The sequence below is a fragment of the Lottia gigantea genome (assembly GCF_000327385.1).
Source record: "Lottia gigantea unplaced genomic scaffold LOTGIsca_13, whole genome shotgun sequence".
NCBI classification, from domain to species: Eukaryota; Metazoa; Mollusca; class Gastropoda; family Lottiidae; genus Lottia; species Lottia gigantea.
The window spans coordinates 3,342,995-3,360,749 of NW_008707425.1; the positions used below are offsets into that span (position 1 = coordinate 3,342,995).

At 29.8% G+C, this 17,755-nt stretch overlaps 1 protein-coding gene across 1 annotated transcript; it reads left to right on the plus strand.

Annotated features, from left to right (window-relative positions):
• Positions 1–2,898: 2,898 nt before the first annotated feature.
• On the plus strand, positions 2,899–17,057 carry LOTGIDRAFT_157294 (hypothetical protein; the record flags this gene model as incomplete). The annotated part of the gene is made up of 17 exons (XM_009049054.1): positions 2,899–3,018; positions 3,126–3,175; positions 5,736–5,922; positions 7,603–7,630; positions 8,055–8,120; positions 8,403–8,469; positions 9,040–9,120; positions 9,904–9,981; positions 12,688–12,757; positions 13,193–13,257; positions 13,868–13,934; positions 14,214–14,262; positions 14,477–14,545; positions 14,939–15,012; positions 16,021–16,172; positions 16,507–16,566; positions 16,880–17,057. The coding sequence occupies 17 exons, from the start codon at positions 2,899–2,901 to the stop codon at positions 17,055–17,057; spliced, it is 1,461 nt and encodes a 486-aa protein (XP_009047302.1).
• Positions 17,058–17,755: the final 698 nt, after the last annotated feature.

Consider the following 17,755-nt stretch of genomic DNA (forward strand, 5'->3'; position numbering starts at 1 on the left):
TAATTTTTATATTTAAAAAAAACAACAACACTTGAAATTTACGCCTTTTCAGGAATTATTTCATTGTAAGAAATGTGTGTTTAATATGGTATCATACATTATTTTATTAAATATTGTTCTGAGTAAGATTACTTCCCTTAGTGTTTGCCTTAGGAAATTTTTTATATTACAGAACTTATCTCCCTTGAACATTAAACTTTGAGCGGTTTGCTTTAAATTTGTGGTACGTGGTGACTAGAACACTTTCTCACAAGACCACTGGCCCCTGTCATTTGATAACGCCTTTACATAAGTTAGATTTTGAAATTAAACGCTGATCAATTTTGTGACCCTTCATTATTTCTTTTAGCTTGATTCTAAGACCTAAATATTCACCATCTTGACAATCTTCATGTTCCTATCTATTTTAAGTAGTTAAATGCCCTTTGTTGTTGTTGGTTTTTATAATATATTATATTTTTTTTGTAATATAATATGTGGCTCTTTTGCAATTAATAAACGTTATACCAGTGCTACAAATATGGCCATAAAACAATTCAACAATTGATATAGTGTTAAAAGAAAAACTGTAGGCCCGATGTGTTGATAAATTATAACAGTTATAAAACTGTATTATCACAAACTAAAACAGTAATATAAAAGGTATTCTTATATTATATGAAATTTATACAGTGTAACAAAATGTATTTTATATTACGACAAATTTAAACACTGTAACAAGTTGTGTTCCTATATTACAGTGGTGTACCCATTTTCGTGGATTCAACACAGAATTTCGTCAAAGTTAAAAAAAAAGAATTTTTTTTTTATGTCTGAGATGTTTCCTCAGATATTCTACAAAATAATTAAAACTGGTTTATTTCGATTTTATTTATCAATCCTTCACTTTGACCCATATTTCATGAGCAACCAACTCGGCAACGGCGGCAGAATGCGTCACCTATTTTCGTGTACAATGTTTGATCTATAAATAAGTCGAGAAAAACACGTTGTATGGAAACCGGTGGTATAATTAACTTCTCTTAGTATTTATCTTTAATATCAATTCATTATAACTAGTGACAATTCCTTCAAAGAACCACGATTTAAAAAAAATTAGTGACTGACAAAATAAGATATGTAGCGTGATTTATTGCTAAAAGTCACATAAGAATATGGCCCACTTTGTGTTCCATAGAAATTTTCTGCTGACACGGAATCCGCTAGTTGATCACGCGACTTGATTTGTTGGACTACATTCTAGCAGACGACACTTGGAATTCCGATTACCGCGTGGGATTATAAGTAAATTCGGCTGATAAAACATGGTGACGTTTGGTAATAGCTGAAATCCGCCATTTTGTATTTGTCAAAGTATACATTAATACAGTTTACCTTGCTTGAAACTACTAAATTCATTCTACTAGCTGATATTGTAGAGAAAACCCATGTTTATCAAAACAAACTAATGCGGAGGTCGAGCAAGGTCGCTCATGTAAATTATTAATCGTTTCCAGAAATCCACGAATAATAGGTTTCCACGAAATTAGGTTACTTGACTGTACTAATAGTTCGAAACACCAGCCTCTACTCCGTCAGAATCAGAAAAACTAGACCCTATTTTATGGCGATTTTCAACTACTCCGAAGATGCGCATTTGTCTTACAGGATATTAAATTACATTCACGATGGCTGTAAATTAGTGTTGGGTATCATTTCGTTTTGTTCGTATGATGTGACTCTTGGCGTTTTGGTTGACAAGAGATCAGTTTCGCAAAAAAAAAAAAATGATTGAATTGCAGATGTGACATAAAGATCTCTTTCTGAATATATCTGGCTTTGGTGCATCCGATTTAAGTAAATACACTGTAGGGGTTTTTTTTCGGATATGCGGAAAATCTTCACTATACAGGGCCTATTTGTTCTGTCTCTGCACCAGTCAACAACTTTCAAAATAGCTATCAGATGTTGGATTAGAGTCAGATGTTTCTGCCTATATTACTATGTTCTACATGACTATATACTACACTTATTAACAAAACAAAATATGTAACATGTGTTTCTATATCATAACAATATATTATTGCATTATTATTAACCTATTTTATTTCAAAATATCATTATTAATGTTTTACCACATTGTTTTTTATCACATTAAAATCTGCATAGTGTTTTATTTTTCACATTGTATTGTTGAATAATGTATGTTTATGGTACGTATTGATACAATAAAATATCTATCTATATCTATTATAACAATATAACTCAATGTCTTGAAATGTATATATATCTATATTATAACATGTAAACTCAATGTTACAAAATGTATATCTTTATTATAACATATAAATTCAATGTTACAAAATCTATATCTTTATTATAACATATAAACTCAATGTTACAGAATCTATATCTATTATAACATATGAACTCAATGTTACAAAATGTATAACATATAAACTCAATGTTACAAAATCTATATCTTTATTATAACATATAAACTCAATGTTACAAATCTATATATGTATAAATTATAACAAATATAACTCTATGTTATAAAATGTATATCTATATTATAAGAAATTAAGACAATGTTATAAACTGTGATACTAGATTCAAATTTAAAGAATATATGCAACAAAAATATGCGGAAAAGGGTTAATTTTTGTCTCAACCGATGGACGACTTCCCAAGTTATGTCCCATTTTCAACACATATTTACAAGATAAATGAGTTAATAGTTGTCTATATATTCAAAGTTCTCTTTCTTTAAACATTACTCGGGGTATTTTCCCACTGGATGGCGTTGTCTTCCACGTTGCAGATATCATTTTGACATCGGTCAAATCAAAACAAACATGTGAAATATATGGAAAAATTATAAAATAATTTGAGCGGAGAGAATAAACGGAGACAACGATGGCAGGCCCAACGAATTCTGGATCAGGTGGATCCAAGAACAGTATTAAGATATTTGCAAATATTTTCATTTCATTCATAGGAGCGGGTATTTTGGGATTGCCATTTGCTTTTAAAGAGGTTTGTGTGACTTTTGACATCTGACATTCTCTAAAGTTTAAAATAAGTTTTGTGTACAGTCCTATTTGGTTCCAATTGCGAAATTAAATTGATCCTCTTTTTTTCAGGCTGGAATACTTGAAGGGGCCCTGATAATGACATTTGTAGGCTTTATAAGGTAAAACAATTATTCCTTTTTAGTGATACAATGTAGCAATATCACATCATAATCACATCTTGCTTATTATTTTTACAGTAGTGTAACCTATTTACGTGCATATAATGATTCAACTCCAAATTTCGTCAAAGTTAAAAAAACAGAATTTTTTTTTATGATGTTTCCTCAGATATTCTACAAAATAATTAAAATTGGTTTGTTTCGATTTTCTTTATAAATCCTTCACTTTGACCCATTTTTCATGAGTAACCAACTCGACAACGGCGGCAAATTTTCGTGTACAATGTTTGATCTATAAATAAGTAAATAAATGTTGTATGAATACCCAGTGGTATAATTAACTTCTCTTAGTATTTATCTTTAATAATATATTATAACTAGTGACAATTCCTTCAAAGAACCATGATTTTGAAAAATAATAGTGACGTACAAAAAAGATACGTAGCGTGATTTATTTCTAAAAGTCAATGAAACAACATAAGAATATGGCCCACATTGTGTTCCATAGAAATTTTCTGCTGACACGGAATCCGCTAGTTGATCACGTGACTTCGTTTATTGGACTACATTCTAGCAGACGACACTTGGAATTATAAGGAAATTTGGCCGATAAAAAATTGTGACGTTTGGTAATAAGTGAAATCCGCCATTTTGTATTTGTCAATTATAAATCATTTCCAGAGATGCATAGAAATAGGTTAGCACGAAATTAGGTTACTTGACTGTATATACAGTTAAGTAACCTAATTTCGTGCTATCCTATTTTTCCTGCATCTCCACACATGATTAATAATCTACATATGCGGCCTCGCGTGACCTCCGCATTCGCTTGTTTTGATAAACATGGGTTATTTATACAATATCTGCTAGTAGAATGATTCCAGTAGTTTCAAACAAGGTAATTGTATTAATGTCTAAAGTAGACATTAATACAATTACAAATACAAATACAAATACAATTTTTTATCGACCAAATTTCCTAATAATCCGAGCTGTAATCGGAATTCTAAGTGTCATCTGCTAGAATGTAGTCAATTGAACGAAGTCAAGTGATAAACCAGCTGATTCCGTGTCAGCATAAGATGGGTTGGTTACTCATTAGATATGGGTCAAGGTGAGGGATTCAAAAAGAGAAAACCAATTTTAATTATTTTGTAGAATATCTGAGGAAATGTCTTAGCATAAAAAAAATGAATTTGCGTTTTTCAATTTTGACGAAATTAGATGTTTGATCCTTATATGCACAAATATAGGCTACACCACGTTAATCTGAAATTATAATCTCCATAATACCACGGAGAACTGTGATCAGGAATAAGTTATTGTTGATTTTAGACATTTTAGTTTATTATTTTAAATGTAGCCTAATTTTTATAATGATTTTGTTCCAATACAATAAACCTGATATATAAAAGATATCTGAATATTTAATATTATTTTATCTGTAATCAATAATAGATAGAAAATATTACGTTTTCTTTCAGTGTTAAAGGGGCATCCTGCCTTTTTTAGTAAAAGATTTTCATTATCAAAAATGTTGTAAATTATAACTGAAATATATTTCTAAAGTATGCTATTAAACTGAATTTATTTTAAAAGGATTAATTAAAAACTGAGAGTACTAATTGTTAATTAAGCAGATTGATCTAGTTTCGGTGTTTGGCTTTATAATAGCTCGTTATGATTAGCTGAAAGCGTAGGAGACATGTTTCTCTACAATTAAGCGTTTATTTTTACTCAAATCCATACAGTAGTTTTGTAACAGCTTACAAAAAGGAAAAAAACAAACTCTAAAAGGTTATGTAAATTAACGCTTGGATTTTTTTTGTTAAAACTTTCAGATATGTTATGGGATCCATTATTTTTGGTTTATAGTTTTCACAAATTTGAGCAAAATAATTTTTAAGATATAAAAAAAGCGGAATGTCTCTTTAAGGCTATGTGACTAGTAACAGATTGTAGATATTACTGTATCTTTCAGTGTTAAGGCAACATTAGTAAATGCTAGTTTGTAAATATTACTCTATTTTTCAGCGTAAAGGCAACATTAGTAAATGCTAGTTTGTAAATATTACTCTATTTTTCAGCGTAAAGGCAACATTAGTAAATGCTAGTTTGTAAATATTACTCTATTTTTCAGCGTAAAGGCAACATTAGTAAATGCTAGTTTGTAAATATTACTCTATTTTTCAGCGTAAAGGCAACATTAGTAAATGCTAGTTTGTAAATATTACTCTATTTTTCAGCGTAAAGGCAACATTAGTAAATGCGAGTTTGTAAATATTACTCTATTTTTCAGTGTTAAGGCAACATTAGTAAATGAGAGATTGTAAATATTACTTTATCTTTCAGTGTTAAGGCTATGTTACTGATAATAGATTGTAAATATTACTTTATCTTTCAGTGTTAAGGCTATGTTACTGATAATAGATTGTAAATATTACTTTATCTTTCAGTGTTAAGGCTATGTTACTGATAATAGATTGTAAATATTACTTTATCTTTCAGTGTTAAGGCTATGTTACTGATAATAGATTGTAAATATTACTTTATCTTTCAGTGTTAAGGCTATGTTACTGATAATAGATTGTAAATATCAGTTGATGGGTAAGAAATTAGATAGTAATACTGAAAGATCTTATATTCATACTGATGATGGTTTGACTGAGGGACATGAAGAGGAATATAAAGAATTAATTAATGAAGGAGAAATGATGATTCGAGTTAAAGACCCACCTAAACCAATTGTGAGTCACTTTTTGTGTAGAGATTCTTTTTTTTTAATGAAACTGTCCCTGTTGATTTAGATAACTCTTTATACATCAACATAAACAGTATAATATAGAATTTAGGTTAAATCCATATACGGCTTGGCTTGATGATTAAAAATACAAAATTGATGCCATACTTGTAGTACTATCATGTCAAGACTCTAGGCTAGGGCTGGGTATTGATTAGCAATTTGAGATTGATTATAGATTGCATACTACCGATCAATAATCGATTAATGATAAAAATAATTCAAAATTCTTAATTTCATGGGTAATTTTTGTGTCATAAAAGTATATCCTTACTTTGATCGGTTATTGCAGTGCGTTCTATCGAACACACTGCTTTGTTTTGCAAATGTTTTTTTTTAAGTTAACTGCTTTGAACTGAGTTCTACAGATTGGCAATTCAAGAATTTCAGAATTTTGACTTTTGTCGCTGACTTTTTGATTTTCAAAATTTGAGTTTTTTTTTAACTTGTACAATTTAATTTCAATCAATCTGAAAATTTACAGGTAAATAGTCATTTTGATTGCGAAGTAAATTCTATTTTCATATTTTCGATATCACTTCCGGTTTAGACGTTGTTCGCTTTTAAACTGAAAATTTCAACTTCCGGAATTTTGAAGATATTTAAAAAATTCTTTTTGCAATAAGCTAGAATTGCCCATGCAAGATATACTATTTAAAAAATCTGACCCGGAAGTAACAGGTCAACCACCATATTGATATGACTCACTTTTGAAAAACGAGAAATTGGGCCTTAGGGGATAATCAGATGTGTGTGATGTTGATGTCTATGTTATCTTCAATCGATTGCAAACACTTCTCAGGAAGCCGATTTTTGAATTTTGATTTTACTTTTCTTATGTTTCCGGTCATATTTATCCAGTGAATGCAAAATGTTTTAAGGCCCATAATTCGTGACCTTGACTTTTGGTGACCTTATGACCCGCACAAAACTTGTTACCCCTGACGAGATCTATCCGATGGTGTCTTCAGATTTGCTGTGCAATGTAAACTTTCGGTTTTACAGCCATTTGAAAATAGCGATTTTTAATTTTAAAGAGCTGTGTCACGTGACTTAATTTACATATGACAAAATTTCTCATATATCTTTATTACGGGCTATCTCTTCTTTCCAATGGTATATAACACTAGATATTTTGAACTGACTTCTATAGTAACTGTGCGTAATTTGACGTTTGCCGTAAAATCTCAAGACTTTAACATGAAAGTATGAATATCTCATGATCTAATAACTTTAGACGCTTGAAATTTTTATTTAGCTTAGCATTGTAAACATTATAACAGATGTGACAAAAATGGGATGGGCGTGGCACATTCAGGCTAGATTCACATTTACCTTATATATTTGTTATTTATTTACTAGCAAAGTATGTTATTGTCATGAAGAATTTCATTTACCCAGAATAAACTTTTATAATGTTCACCAAAATTAACTGATGTTAAGTACTACCTCTCTCGGGGGGTCCACTTTTATTTAGTGGTTGCATTCACCAAAAATTTCCTGAGATTTTCATTTTACATTTGTTTAAGAGAGTCCACATAGCTAATATTATTTATTTGGTATTTTTATTTTATTATTTATTAACTCTATTTTGACAGTTTTGTAATTTTACTTTGTATCTTTTAAGGGAGATGATTTAACCTATGGTGATGTAGGTTAGTATTTAGATTCATGTCAATCTTTCTCAAAGCGGTTGTGTGGACTTAATTCCTCTGCTATTGAACACAAATTCTACAGATTTTGTACAAAATCATTTCAGTTATCTAAAGATATCGGTGATGAACATGATGTAAAATTCATAGGCTTATAGTTCTGTTCAATTTGCAAAATATTTTAAATTTAAATGTTGCCTTAAACTGAAAGTTACTTAAAATAAATGTTTATTCTAATTATGTAATCAACTATACTAGTGATTATCCTGTATTTAACTAAATTGTGGTAAGATTCTCTGCCTAAGTTTACTCTAAGCAACTGGATTTCCTGAGAATTCAAGTTTTTGTTATTTTTTCATCTATATTGTAAGTTTGTTAGAAATTTTTGGAAGTAATGTCACGTTCTGAGATATGTATCTTGTTTCAGGATTCCATGCTATGGGGCCTATAGGAAAGCTGTTAGTTGATATGGCAATTGTTATTTCACAAACTGGTAAGAAAGTTTGATTAAGATTTCTGCATATTTTTGGACAGTATTAAAGATTGCAATGACTGAAAATTGGAATGGTGGAAATTGATGTTATCAGTGTCCCGGATAAACGAAAAATTTAGAAAAACCTCTTTACAATCCCGTTAAATATATAACTTTGTTTATCGCAAAAGATAATTTGTAATCATTTTGATGTAAAATTTTCACTTTATGTGGACAAGGTCTGCCAATCTCTGTCAATGTATGTTATGCTCTGTGTAAGATTTGAATTTCTGTTATTTTTAGGTTTCTGTTGTGCCTATCTAATATTTATAGTTAAAAATTTATCAGACTACATTACAGGAGTCAGCATGTAAGTTACTATAATTGTAAACAAATGGAATATCTTTGTTGGCTTTTCAATCCTGTTAAATGAGCCAAGCTAGATTTATATCCCCTGAGTAAATATGTTTAACTTCCATTACAGAAGTCTTGCTGATTGATTTTATATTGAATTTTAATACTATATTATTGTCCTGTTATTTGACGTTTCTGCTTACTGCCTTCTTCAGAAACACCCAAAATAGATCTCAATCACATCTTATTCCGTTATTTTACTAACTATTCTAAACTTTAAATAGTTAGTAAAATAACGGAATAAGATGTGATCGAGATCTATTTTGGGTGTTTCTGAAGAAGGCAGTAAGCCGAAACGTCAAATAACAGGACAATGATATAGTTTTAATTGGTTTTCCCTTTTTGGGAATTTGTGATATAATTGAATTTTATTATTTTATATTTTTTTGCAAAATAGATGTCAGTTGCATAAAATATATTTTGTTAAGTAAAATTCTATTATTTTTTGTATGAATGTTATGAGTAAAAGTATTTGATTCTAATTGGTTGTTAGAAATATATTTAAATTGATTTTATTTTGTTACAGATTCAGTTGGTTAGCTATCTTACTACCTCCTTTAACTTTACTCACATTAATAAGACATTTGAACAGTTTAGCTTTATCTAGGTAATTATATATTGATATTCATTTTCAAAGGGATACAATTAGGCCCTACTTATCTACAAGAAATATGAAACTTGATTTGTAAACAATTGACACTGATTCGAAAAGCAAGATGGTTGAGCCCACAGATACTCCTGCTGATTCTAATCACATACCCTCTGCGGGTAAGGATAGGTCATTGAGAACTCTAATATCAAATATTTTCATGGTAACATATCTCAGCTACTGAATAGGTTTGACACAGAAAAATAACATCTTTGACAAACTATCAATTTCAACGACTTTGCCAAGTTAGGAAGTTTGTTGGATTCAAAATCTGATTTCGGATTCAGGGCAAAGCTTTATAAACAAGTGACACAGACTCAGAATCCATTTTCAGAATGGTTGTAAATGACTAGGATCTTAGACTTTACTAAACCAGACTGTACTGTATATAAAATATGATATTTGTTAGACCATAATTACCTTTCATTGTTTACAATCAGCTCAGCCAAGTTTCCTGAAAATGCATATGAAATAAAATTTGTTCTGTCTAGTTTACTTCAGTAAAAGAGGTTGAATCCTTGTTTGAAGCAATTCACAAAAGTTGTCACAGTTGTTTGAAGAAAATATGAATAATTCCTTGTTTTTCACTTATAATTTTTTTATGTGGACAAATCACATTTTTGAAATTTGATTCATTTCTAAGTCCCTTTTTTAGAATAAAAAAGATACTTGTAAAATAGATAAAAAAAAAAAACTGGGCTTAAACACAGAAAAGTTTTCATTCTCAGTAATTTTTTTCAGTTTGATGGCACAGGTTTCCAATATTTTTGCATTTGGTGTTGTATTTTGGTTTGATTTTGAACATCTTTATACAGTAAGGTAAGTGTTCTTGTTTAATATGTTATTATATATTGTGGCAGTTAGCTTAGGTTGCATTTTTAATGAACAAAGTTTGTGTTTTTGCTTACTAACTCAATACAGCTATTTACAACTAAATATCAACACAACAAACTTTAATTTATAACATACATGTGAATACATTATGCTTATTATAAATTAGGAAGTGCAGCAATGGGATATGATAGACAAATCAATGAAAGCCTGAACTTACTGGAGCAGAAGATTTAATTTAATTGTTTCTATCTATTTCTACCTTATGAATATTTATGCTTCTGTTAATAGACTATTTTATATGTATATTCATTCTAGAGTAACGTAAGAGTTGATTTTACTATATAACACTTGGTGGAGGTTTCTAAACATTAGATATATTAATTGCTTGTTTCATTATTTTCTATATTTCATGATAAATTAGAATAAAATGTCCTGAATTCACATTAGAGCTAGGTAATTAATTGGATGAAATATAATAAGAATACAAATTTGAAAAGAGATAATTTCGTTCAATCTGTAGAAACTGTAACATTCTTGGTATGCCTTCATTACAAAACATACTTTCAGATGATATCAAAAGAATTCATTAGGGAATTTTCAGACAAACTAGGTTTTGCCCAATGTATTGAATATGTTTTCATTCTATATTTTGAAGTATAATTCAATATATAATACGTTTATAACGATGAGAACTTGGTCAAGATTGAATTTGATGATTTCTCGATGAAAGGTCTTTGAGTTAATGCCCTTGACTAAGATTTTAATGAAATTTGGTGCGATCATCTATTACCATGAGATTTTGAACAAAGAGTTGACAATTTCTCGATGAATGGAATTTGAGTTATTGCTCTTGACTTAGGGAAAACCCAGCACATTTCGTTTGAACACAATAGAGGATACAGTATTACAATGAGATCTTGGTCAAGTTTGAATTTGACAATTTTTTGATGAACAGAATTTTAAGTTATTGCCCTTACTTAAAACACATAAAAAATTTGTTGAATGTGACGTGAATTCGATAGAGGTGAAAGTTTATGTCTGAATTTTATGAAATTTTGAGTTTGATTAAGTCAACAATATCTTGCACAAATTGGTACTGCTACCACCCTTGATATACTGAAAATTTATCAGGCAAGTGGGCGTATTTTTCTAGGCAACCACTTGTTTCCCTTTCTCAATGTTTGAAGGTATTTCTTTAAGATCATTCAACTTTCAAATTGAGCAAATTATTTGTATTGGTTATGGCTCTTTATGTCTTGTAATTGTTAAATACAAGCTGAATCAGGCTAATGTTGGGGCTTAGGATACCAGTACTTCTGAAATATCAAAATTTTAATTTATTGCATGAACTAGCAATTAATATATCTGAAAAAAAAATTCCTAAGATTTAAGACAAACCTCTATTGATCCTGTTTTTCAAAATCTGATTGAAATAAATCTCTAGATATTCTGTTTTGTTCTGTTTCTGTTAGTAACTGCAAGGTCTAGGATCTCACATTTAATGTCAGTTACAAATCATCACAAAAAAAATAGTATTGGGTTCAGGGGTTCTCAACCTAGGGTGAATTAGTCTGATGGGGATAATTTTGGGGATAATGAGGCGCTTTGTATTCTAGCCTAAAATTCTGTGGCAAAATTTTGTCGTTAATTTTTCTCGCCGACTTGAGTCTTGTCAAGAGTTTCACTGACTGGCACGGGCACACGAGGAGACAAAAATCTCCAGTTTTCCACCATGTTGATAATCATGTGTGGAGCATGCCATTGCAAGGAGATGAATCTGATTGGATCACGATGATCAGTCTTGCTGACGATAAAACTATCTGAGACAATTATCAAACTTGTTTCATATCATGAATCATCCGATTTAAATGAAATTTGTTGTGATCATTTATAATGATGAGATCTTAGTCAAGATTGAATTTGACAATTTTTTTGATCAACGAAATTTGAGTTATTGCCCTTTACTTAGTAAAAACTCATCAAAATTTGTTGGCTCGTTAATGCAATAGACGTGACTGTTTATGTCAGAATTTTGTGTGTTTGTTTAAATCACAGATTGGTGACCGCCCTTGATATACTGAAAATGTATCAGGAAAGTGGGTGTATCTTGCTAGGCAACCACTTGTTAGATTTTTGGGAAGAGAGGGTTTGATTCTTCCAAATGTAATGGAACAGATACTTCATTTACAAAATGGGATAAACAATGTGGAACTGTATTTTTCTTCTGTTCTGATCTGAAATAAGATGAAATAATAATCCTTTAGGCATCTAGAATAAATAAAATAACCAAAAGGAAATAAATGAAACAAGATATCTAGAACTGTATTTCAGTCAAATTATTCCAATTTATCCAAGTTGCCAGTAACAACCATTTAGTAGAAAATCCAAAATCCACAATGTCCACAACCTGAGATTTTTGAACTTGATAAACTTCTCCATCCACTATCACCATTCCTTGTTTAGTAGTTTGTTTTCCACTATAGTAAGATTGGTGCTAGTTTTCTGTCATTTGCTCATGTCATTTTTCGTGCAGTTCTCATTTTTGGCTTAAAATTTATTTTGCAATCGAAATTTCAAATTAACAACCCATATACTAACATAGTACTAATATAATTGTTATTATTTAGGTTTTATTTTGTTCTATATATTACTCAAGTGGTATACTGTGATTCTCTTGATTTTTATTTTTAGAATCCATCCCAAAGAAATGTCCATAAAAGGTTTTCCATTTTTCTTGGCTATAGCTATTTATTGTTATGAGGTGAGTAGAAAAATACATAAAATCCAGATTGTAAAACCTTACCAATAAGAGTATATATTCACCTTTGGACCTAGCCAGTATCATAACTTTATAACAGAAACCCCCTTTAATCTGATAATTCAATAAAACTAAGTCATTATCCTTAACGTTACATTACATTTTGGATTTTTCTGATCATACTGGGATTCTGTTGTATATTTATGACACCAGGTATGTCCACTGTAAACTCTTGTTGGCCAAGTTTGAAGTATTTTTAAAGGAATTATGTGATTTTCGTACATTTCTAGTACTTCTGAAGACTATTTACATTTATTAAAGACTAAAATCAACTCCAAAAATGGCACACCTACCCTTTTAAACATTTGAACAGAAGTAAAATTATTGCAAAATGTTTATTATACACTCTTGTTGTCAAATTATTTATTTATATTTCAGGGTGCTGGTATGATATTATCATTAGAATCATCTGTTGCTCAGGAAAAACGACACAAATTTAAAAAGTAAGGCTCACAGGTCATACATAGAGAATCTTAAACGAGTGCTTTTGTAATATGAAATTTATGAAATGAGTTGCCAGATTTAATATTACCTGAACCTTGGGGAGAATTTCATAAAATTTAATACAACGTAAGCACGAGTGAAAGATTCTATTCATATCACAACTATCATTAAATGCACATTTTTCTCAAATTCCTTGCACTTTTTCTATATAGGACCTTCATTTTGAGGTCAGCCTTCTACAAAATGTCATTGTGTGTTACAAAAAAGATCTTGGTAACAACAATAATGTTATTACTAAATTGATACTTTTAATCAATATTATGTTATTTGGAACAATTTCCAAATACATGACCTAATTTGCATTGTTATTAACCTGTGCTATGAGTTCATACAGTTTTTATGAACCTGTATTATTTACTTGAGAACACAACTGTTGTGTGATAAAAATGTTGATTTTTTTCCTTTCATGAACATTGAAATTTGAATGAATTAGTTCTGTATTTTCAAAAAGAATATGTTATACATAAGATTTGAACCTTACAATTCTATAAATGATTTAACTTGTTACTATTGTATTATGTTATAGTAAAATGTTTTGTATATTTTCAGAATATTTATAATATCTATGGTATTAGCTACAACATTATATATTACATTTGGTTCTGCAGGATATCTGGTAATTATTTTCTATGTCATTTAATTTATTGAAAAGGAAAGCTTACTTTTTTTATGAAGACAAATTTTGTATTTTTGTTAATTTGGTCTCTCATTAATGCATGGATGACATGGAAAATACTCCTCTTATCTAAGTCCAGTGCTCTATAAGTCAAAAAAGGGTAGGAACTATACACAGATTTACTCTAATCTTCATAAACTAAAAAATTTATTGTGGCCATACATAATGTATGTAATTATACCCATCAATGTTATCATTCATACATTCTTTTAATTTCAGTCATTTGGTCCACAGACTAATCCAATTATTACTTTGAATTTACCAAAAGGTAAGTTGTTATGAATAAGATCAGAATATGTCCAATATGGTATATTCATTTTGATTAAGTGTACTTATGTATTTCTGTAAACTGTTGAACTTTCTGTCTAAATAATAGAATCAACTGTGGTAAAAATATCATCTTATCCTACCCTGATATATATTTACTTTATATATATATATATATTTCTTATTGTTATTACCACATGCTCACAATATTTCAGGTAGTTCTGTAGATTTTAGTATGGTTGTAAAGTCATCATTATGTTTAGCTCTGTTATTTACATACCCAGGTTAGTATTTATAACCACCATATTATCATGTATGCAACTAAGTGACCTAAATGGAGTTTTGTGTCCTCCATTTCTTCACCTCTTCAAGTTCATGAAGACGGACAATGCATGCATTGTGCAATGAGGAATTTTGCAAGGACAGTAGTGTTTGCCTACACTTTTCAATTCTTAAATTCTTAACTCTTAATACAGGTGACTAACAAATGATACAGGTGACTAACAAATGATACAGGAGACAAAAAATGATACAAGAGACTAACAAATCATACAGGAGACTAATAAATCATACAGGAGACTAACAAATCATACAGGAGACAAAAAAATGATGCAGATTATCCCAGAGACTAATAAATTATCTAGAGGAGACATCATATGACTGTATTGTTATTTTAGTAATGATGTTTCCTGTGATGAAAATATTAGAAAGAATTTTAATAGCTGATGCTGACAAACATTATTGGAGAGGGGTTAGTATTTTATCTTAGTTCTAGTATTGTTTCAATAAACAGAAGTTATTTCATGTTGTAGAACGTTTTCTATTGTGTCATTTCCTTTTTCTTTAGAATATATCGTAATTTCTATAATAGTTTGATTTTTATATACGCCCACATCTCTCTATTTGGACGTATATTGTCGGCACCCATGTTGTCCATCCGTCAACATTTGCTTGTAAACGCTCTAAAAACTCGATTTTTTTATGGAATCAAATGAAATTCGGTATGGGTATACATATTCATAAAACGAAGATCAAGTTCGAATTTGAGCTATTTTCGACCGTTAGAAGCAGAGTTATTGCCCTTGCCCCAAAATCTTGAATATACTATTACTCTCTTAGTTTTCAACCGATTTTGATGAAACTTAAAATTGATGTTTCGTTTTTACTATCCGCATGCCGTGGTGGGTGTATATGGCTGAGGTCCACTATCTTTCTATCTTATTTTACTAGAATATATATGTTAATATGCCATGTATAAGATTATTTTGTAATGTATATGATTGCTTGAAACCTCGTATGACATTATATGTCATGAAATTACTTTAATTCGAGAAAAACTGATTGTACGCGTATGGTTAAAATCATATTTACTATTTTCAATCTTTGACAATTTAAACCTTATATGGTAATACTCTCAATAACTCGTATTATTACAGGTTTTTCTGTTTTCATCTGTATATGATATTTTACGAGCTTTTAAAACTGACTGTTAATATACATGTTATTTTGAATTAATTACAATGAAGCTAGGAACAAGAAATTTTGATCACAAGATTTGACGTGCTTTCTAACGGTACCAGAAAGTGAAAATGACTAAATATGACATACGAGGTTTCAAGCAGTAACCTACGATATCATTTTTTCTAAATTATATATAGTCTATTTTCTAGAATATATATTGTCATGTTTCATATCCTTTTCTATGAAATGAAATGCATCATTTTCCTATTTTATAAAATTTCATTTTTCTATTTTCTAGAATATATTACGATGTATTATGGTGTCATTAACTGGTATAATTGTGGTCTTAATACCAAGTTTCTCTAATTTAATGGCATTAATTGGTTCAACATGTTGTACCTTACTAGCATTTATTTTACCTGGTGTCTTCCATTTATATATATTTAAAGGGTAAGTTTCTACTTCTTCAACACAATGTTTCAATTCAAAATTATGATGTGTATATGAGTCTGTTGAAAGTTATTCACACTCAAACTTTATTGGGAACTACATTAATACGTTTGTCAAGTAGACTTTAGTAGGCTGAAATAGGTCTAAAGATTGCAAAAAGTGAAACTTGGTGTAACAACATGTTTCAGCTTCTGTTTTAATTTTTCAATTGATTTGTGGATTTTTTTTCTTTTTTGGTTTACTCAGCTCAATGATTGCAGCTAAAAATCAAGTTCTAATTTTAAAGCATAAGTAAATATTAGATCTCTGTAGCCTATTTGTTTTGTTTTTACAGGTCCTTAACAAGGTCTCAGAAATTTTTAGACTATTTTTTGATATTGATGGGAATTGTAGGGTATGTATTCAAAGTGTTTTAGTTTGGCATGTAGTTTTAAATTCCCTCTTTATTAATGAATCTCATTGCCTTTGAGTCCTAAACTATAAATGAAAAAAATAGAAGTATTTAAATGGATGTCTTTAACTGAAAAGCGTTCCATCATAAATGCCCCCCAGCCTATTTCTTTAAATAAACCATCCAAGCATATCTCAAAGGTCAGACAGAGCAAAAATATTACTTGTCAAACTTCAGTAATGATACAGGCTGCAATAGGTCAATTCTATTTTCTATTTTGATATCACTTAAGTATACAAATTTTGTAATGTTTCAGATCTGTAGTAGGTTTATGGGATGCATTAAAAAGGTTATCTGAAGGTGAAGATGAGGATTTAGAGGTGGTTGAAAAAGTCATCACAACATTATCAACAGTTACTAATAATACCATGATCTCACTTACAGAACATCTAAAACTTACAACCCGAGAAATACTAAAAAATACAACTAGTTAAATTATCTACTACCAAAATTGGTTTGGGAATTGAATATATAGAAATTCGGCTGTGAATGTTGACCCAATTTTATAAAATATTTTGATTATTTTTTCAACTTCAAAAATACAAACCATTGAATTTTAATAATAATATGAACTATTATAACATGTTTTTGTTTTTTTAACTCGTGTAAAATAAAACATCATTATATGAACTTCACGTTACCTTTTAAAACTTTCTTCCTCAATCCTCCTCAACGTAATAAAAGTTCTGATGCCTGCGCCACTGCTTTCGAGAGTTGGCCCGGTGATATTAATATTTGGAAATATACCCTCATGAAGTTATGTTTGCTATGCAAATTGTTTGTTATTTATGATTGAATATTCAAAAACAATTATTAGAAACTGAAGATTTCAGTAGGACTGTGTACAAATCTGTGATAAAACTTGTGTAGAGTATTTTCTACCTTTTTGATATACATGTACTACTATTTTCTCAGTCATATGTTTCATAAAAAATACAAAGTCAAAAATTTGTAGTGAATCTGAATTGAAGAAGATACACCTCATTCAAGGTGACATCTAGATCCTGTAATGATCAAGATACACTCCCTGTATCATAGACAAATTTATAAGGACCTTGGTGCTTATGCTTCGCTAAAGTTTCCTTAATAGTCAATGTATTTGTAATAGCAATCACTCCTCTCAGTGTACACC